The sequence below is a fragment of the Cygnus atratus genome, chromosome 16, assembly GCF_013377495.2.
Source record: "Cygnus atratus isolate AKBS03 ecotype Queensland, Australia chromosome 16, CAtr_DNAZoo_HiC_assembly, whole genome shotgun sequence".
Taxonomy (NCBI): Eukaryota; Metazoa; Chordata; class Aves; order Anseriformes; family Anatidae; genus Cygnus; species Cygnus atratus.
In genome coordinates, this window is record NC_066377.1 from 14,507,113 (window position 1) to 14,513,279 (window position 6,167).

Below are 6,167 nucleotides of genomic sequence, written 5' to 3' on the forward strand. Positions count from 1 at the left end.
GTCTGTGACAAGCAGTCGAAGCATATCTTATGCATACAGAAAGTAAGGAGGTAAGTGTGTTCCTTGGTCTAAAGTCTTCATCCCTGTTCCTCCAGGGGAACAAAGCTAGCACCTCTTTAACACAGTCTCACAGCAACCCTGGGATCTGCTGTCTGTTCTCCTTTAAAAAATGGGACTAATGTGACTTCTCTCCTCTCCTTTACGTATGCTCACTTATATTCATTCACCCAGTCCTCTGTTCCACAGTTGCCTGGAGATCATCCCTAAGGAACACTGGGATTTGGTGTGGTATTCAGCCTTGAATTAAACCTGCAAACCTTCCCTGCGCAGGGCTGGGACATTCCTTCTCAATACTAACAACAAAAAGCAGGAGAGGACAAAATGACCCTGAAAGAGTCTTAAAATACAACTGATGATAGTGAGCCAGTGTTCGGCAGCCCCGAGGCAGAGCATGCTCTGTGCTGTGTGCTGTGATCGCTCACATGCATCTCATTTCTGAAGGAGATACTGGCACCTACTGGAAGACCAAGCACCAGTTTGTTTATGTCTGGGCTGAATGTGACTGGAAGGAAGGCAAGTATCCTCATATGGGAGAAACCAGCAGGTTTTAAGGAGGGACAAAGTGTCTTGCTGAGTTCACAGCAGAGTTAGAGGGGAAGCAGTAGGAAATGGCCTCGGGGTGGCCCTCCAGAAAGTTTTGGCTCTTGCACAGAAAAACTTGTGTAAACTTTTTCCTCTGAAAAACTGCTGCTGTACTCATGATGGGACTAAAACTGGGCTTAAAGGGGGTTTGGTTAGCAGTAGGCATTAGTGAAATCTCAGACTACAAAAAGTTCTGTCTAAACACATACAGCCATCAATCCTTCCTTCTCTGCAGCAACCCCCCAAAATACTTAAAATGTCAGAATTTCACCCTGTCTGAATCCATAGTATCTGGATAGTAGAGCACAAATTGAAATAGTTTCTCACCAGTAATAAAAGTCAAAAGAGCAACTTCAAAGAGAGTTTATCAACCTCAAATCATCCCATCAACTCTCAACAAACTAAATTAGCAAATAATTTACACAAATTGGCATTTACAAACATTGACATACAAAGGAAAGTTACTGCAGCAAGATGCTGCACAGGAGAACAATCTTTCTTTACGACTTGCTTTGCCCTCTTCTGGGATCTCACAAACAAAACACCCCTTAGCAGACAGCATGCAGGATGCAGGTCTGCCCTTTAGCTGTAAGGTTTTTGTTTGTGGTGGCCCAACAGGTGAGGTTTTTGAAGCATCTCTAACTGACGGTGCATCCTATCACTTTGAGAACCAAGTAGCAGTTTCTTACTTGAATAAATGGTACCCCAATCAGGCTAGCTCTGCTGCTAGATTTTTGAAGCCTGACAGGAAGACCCAGGCAACTGGGAATGGTAGTGTGGCTCTAGAAACTTTTCCAGATTTCCCCTAAAACAGCTCCAGCCCAGGACTAAGCATGTGGAGGTCCTGGGCTGCTGACACGCTTCCTGAAGCGAGCGTTATGCCGCCTGATTTCCCAAGACACTTCTGTTGCCACAATACAGACATTCATGGTATTTCTTGAAGTGCTTAGCTTCCCAGTAACACACTCACAGCAACATAATACTTTTATTATTACAAAAGACTTCTTCAGCAAACTGCTGTCTGACATCTCTATGCATTAAACATGGAAACAGCAAACAAACCCATCTAAGATTATAGGTTATTTAGGGTCTCAGCTGGTGATTCACATTAAGTACAGTTATGTTCTTTTTCCCCCGCCCATTCACTTCCTTGACTTCTTTCCAACCAAAGCACATGTGAATTACAACCTGGTAGCAGCAGCTCCTGGCCCCACTGCTCACTGTGCCAGCTCCTGCAAGATGAGCTGACCGCTGCAATACCCATACAGGGACCTCTCACGTTTGCTTAATTCCAGGTGCTCCTCAGGCATGAAGATTTGCTACTTGGTTTTTAGCAGTCTCATGAATGAAGAGCTTAAGAGCACACTTGCCATACAGTCATTAATGCTTTGTGTTAATAAAATAAACATCTGCTCCTCCCCGTTGTCTGATGATGACAGAGGAGATGCTCACACTCACGCAGTCACCAAGATCTTAAAAAAAAAAGAAAAGTCTAAACAGACCTGCTGTGCTTCTTCAGTGATGACTTTCAGGCATTAGATGTACTTGTGCTGGAAACAATGATGCAATGCAGCATGTTGTTGCCAGAGCAAGTTTATACGTTGGACTTGGGAGCAGAATTCAGTGGGATTTCTCTGAGTTCTATCCTCATGCAGAGGTATTCCCCAATTGCAGCCATGAGCGCTGTGCAGACGATGTGCACCAGCCACCACGTCAGAGTTGAGGGAAAGTGCGAGTTATAAATCCAGCAGCCCAGAAGATGGAAGAAGTGAACTGTGACTGTGAAATCCAGGCACTGCTTTCCTCTTCGGATGAAGTACAGCAACCCCAGAGCACTGCAAAGTAAACACAGAGATGAATAAACACATTGCACTGTGCCTGTGGAAAAGGGGATATGGCAAGATCTATTAGGAATTGTTGGTGCTAGTTATCAAGATGTTTTAGGACTTCTTAACTGTTTTAAGGATAGGTTGTTCCTCACCTTGCTCACAGACGCTGTAGCAAGATTTAAATGGCTTACAGCATTTTAATTATATGATGGCAGGCAAATGAGTTTTTAGTTTAAAAATTCCTGCCTGGCTCTCTGCACTATCTCCCCCAGTAATCTCTGCCTAGTGGCAGGCACAAAGTACAGTACAGTTTACAGATCAGTGTTTGTTGAGACTCATTAATTCTAATGTTCAGTAAAATCTCTCACGGGAGCAAGACTCATTTTTGGACTGGGAAACTGAGGCAGTAAAGAGAAATGACTTATCCGGGATCAGGGTAAGTCACCTTCAGAGCCAGCAGTTCCCAGCTGGCCTCCTCTCCAGACCAGAGGGACAGGGAATAACCTGACCTCAACAGACGTGCTCAACCAGGCACTGGGCTTCCAGGAGGTGTTGTGAGAGAGGCAGTGGTCACGCTGAATTCTCACAAAGTTCAATGTTATGAAAGAGTAAGCACAAGACACCGGAACCGTTGGAATAACAGGAGTGCTACATGTTCTAGCTATTTGCTGACTTACCAGGTGAGTGCATTGAGGATGAAAGCCATCATGGAGAGCCTCCCAGGTGGGGTTGAGAAGCCTAAAATCTGCACAGCATTATTAGTAAGAAACCACAGCACACATCACAGCCAACCTCACCCCACAGCCAGCCACACAGGCACTGCCCTGCGCCCACCACGCTCCGTAAGAAGGGCCGGGGCGGTGACAGCAGCCCTCCCACCAGCCCGTGCCTCCACAAAAACCACACCTCTGCCTCACCCCGGGGCACTGCCAGCTGTGGGGGCGCGTACCCCAACACCGGGGTACGACACAACACAGGGGGTGCGCTGTACCCCAACACTGGGGTATAGCACTCTGTGCGGGGGGCTGCCCGCTCTGGGGGTACCCCGCAGGGACCTGACGCCGCCCAGAGCCCCGGCCGACTCTGGTTCCCCTCTGGGGGCTCCTACGAAGCACCCCCAGGCCCGGGACCCCCACACGGAGCTCGGTTTCCCCAGGGGGGCAGCCCCTGCTCTGCTCCGGGCCCGTCTCCACGCCGCCCCTCCTCACCTCGTCGCTGAAGACCTGGTGCAGGGAGGGTCGGGTGCTGCCGAGGGCGCCGAGGAGGGCGAGCCAGAGGCCGAGCGAGCTGTAGTAGCCGGCCTGCAGCAGCACCATCTGCGCCACGATCAGCGCCGGGTCCCACACGTAGCTGCGGAACTGCGCCGCCATCTCACGGCGGATGCGGCCGCGGGGCGGCGGGGGGCAGCGCCCCGCAGCGGCCGGGAGGACCCGGCGATGGGGGCCCGGGGCGCGTTGCGAGCCGGCATCCCTGTGGGCTTCTCCTTTTCCAGCCTTGTGGTGTCTCCTTTGCCTTGTGGGCCCTGGTCAAGCGGCGTTAAGGCGTGGAAGGAGCGCTGCCCAGCGGCGTTCATTTCCATCTCTCTCCCACCGCCCGTGGGGTCCCAGCCCGCTGCCCGCCCGTCCCTACTTTAGCATTTGGCGTAGAGCACCAGATGTGTGCTCGGGCAACAGCTTTGTGTCTCAAGGCTGCTCATGTGTAGGGCTCGGCTTGTTTTTTGCGAGGGTTTCTGCTGTTACACAGTGTTTTCTTCTTTGTATGCCTCACACAAGGGGCAGGTGCCGGAGTCCCTCCTGCTCTGCTGTGCCCGCTCTGTGACCCGCTTCTGGCTGCTGAAGCTCATTTTTGGGGCCTGAACGACCTTCCCTGCCCACATGGCTCCTGGCATGAGAGCCATCGCTGCCTGCACACCCATGTCCCCAAGGCTTCGGGACAGCGGAGCCATCCAGAGGTAAGATTTCAGTGGAGAAGGGCGAGGGGCGGCCACAGAGCTCTCAGTGGCTGCAAAAGAGAGGAGGAGGCTGAAGGAGGAAGGCAGCTTCATGGCAGGCGGTGGGTGAGCATCAGTCGTGGGCGTGGAATATTTCTGGCTATGGGAACTCAGATTACGATCTCTGGTATTCTCTTGTGACGTTTTTTCCACTTCCCAGTAAGGGAAGTTCCACATGCTGCTTTGCTGCGTGTTTCTCCTTGTTCTGTGGATGTCACTGTGCCGATGCACGTTTGACATGTTTCCCTCCCTGTTCCCGGACCTGTTGCTCCTAGGAAGGATTATGCAAGGCTGCACGCTGCGGATGTGGGCCATGACTGCTGAGTTTTCACATGGGCCTTCAGAGAATTTGTCTCTGCTGAAACTTACCAACCTTAGCGAGTGTAAAAGTGAACATGGGAAAATCCCAGGCCCTGTCAAAGCTGCCTGCTGGCAGCACATTGCCGAGCATGAATTGTGAGGCTCAACACATCCTCTGGTAGTTCTTGGTAGAAACTGGTTTCCTTTCCTGAAGTCTGCTGCGCTTGCCTCTCTGAGATGTGCAAGCCATCACATAGATACTAACTTTCACTTCCCTGGTTCCTTTTTAAGCTTTGTAGGACTAAATTTCCTTTGCCAGCAAAAATTCTGGTTGTTTCGTCAGAGCTGACTAAAACTCCACGCTTGTGTAACAGAAGTCCTGGCAGGGCTGTTGGTGTAATTGCTGAGTATCTTTCCACAGCCTCAGTCATCAGCAACAATATTTCTGCTTTATCCGATAGCCCCTGGGATCACACGATACGAGATAGTGTTTTGGGAGGTACCTGCTTGAATTCCTTCCAGATTTGAGTGTCCTCCCTGCTTGGTTGCTGCCCCATAATTGAAGCTGTCAGTGTGGCAGCAGTCACGTCAGACACGCGAGTTCGGATTCCCTCCTACCCTGCAGGGGGAACAGTCGCATGCAAAGGCAGCGAGGTGTTGCGGCACGAAGCTCTGCGCTCAGTCCTGGGGGTCAGCTGCAGCCCATCTCGAGAGATCCTGGCTGGCATGGTGATGGCACGCTGTGTGGTTGTGTTTGTTCATCTCCCGAGTCCAGCTCTTCCTCCTCCCCAAGCTGCCCCTGCTTATAGGGCCATGTCCTCCTCCTGAAAGAGAAGATCTCACCAAGGGGAGCCTCGCTTCGCACCTCTTCTCTGCGGGAAGGGTTAAAGTGGACCTGGAAAGGAAAAGTTTGGGGGAAATAAGTGCATTTTCAATTTTCATTTTCTTCTTCTTAGATGAAACGAAAGTCGCACACAGCTGTGGAGGAAAGATGTGTTAAGGGGGAAAGGGATGTCGAAGCACAGAGGTTATGCTTTCTAGCTTACCACAGTACATGTTGCTTGCCTGGCTTCTGATTAGAATGTCTTTTTCTAACCAGCTGACTGTTTTGCGTGTGACACCTGCGTGTCATGAAGAGCAGCAGGTGGAAGAAGAAATGGCGATATGCCCAGGACACAGCAGATACCCTGAGAATGTACTCGGATCACATGTAACTTCTCTATCAGGGGGATGGAATAAGAATGCCCTATTTAGCCAGGGATTCTTTCCATAAGAAACGGCTGTATAGGACAGTATTGTTTTGCCTCCTCAGGAATCATGTCCTAGAACAGGAAGTTATTTGTTTAGATCATCTACATTTTACTAACTGACGTACAAAGGGCAGTGCTGCTATCTGAACTGATCTT

At 50.3% G+C, this 6,167-nt stretch overlaps 1 protein-coding gene across 1 annotated transcript; it reads right to left on the bottom strand.

Annotated features, from left to right (window-relative positions):
- Positions 1-1,608: 1,608 nt before the first annotated feature.
- SYS1 (SYS1 golgi trafficking protein) lies at positions 1,609-3,878 on the bottom strand. The gene is made up of 3 exons (XM_035548324.2): positions 3,680-3,878; positions 3,149-3,216; positions 1,609-2,477 (listed from the first exon to the last, which is right to left on the bottom strand). The coding sequence occupies exons 1-3, from the start codon at positions 3,839-3,841 to the stop codon at positions 2,237-2,239; spliced, it is 471 nt and encodes a 156-aa protein (XP_035404217.1). The 5' UTR covers positions 3,842-3,878; the 3' UTR covers positions 1,609-2,236.
- Positions 3,879-6,167: the final 2,289 nt, after the last annotated feature.

Bases quoted from the DNA above. Each gene is read 5' to 3' on its own strand.
- SYS1 (XM_035548324.2), bottom strand. From the start codon at position 3,841: ATGGCGGCGCAGTTCCGCAGCTACGTGTGGGACCCGGCGCTGATCGTG. The intron at 3,217-3,679 runs GTGAGGAGGGGC...AATGCTGTGCAG, and splicing joins ACCAGGTCTTCAGCGACGAG to ATTTTAGGCTTCTCAACCCC. The intron at 2,478-3,148 runs GTAAGTCAGCAA...TTTACTTTGCAG, and splicing joins ATCCTCAATGCACTCACCTG to TGCTCTGGGGTTGCTGTACT.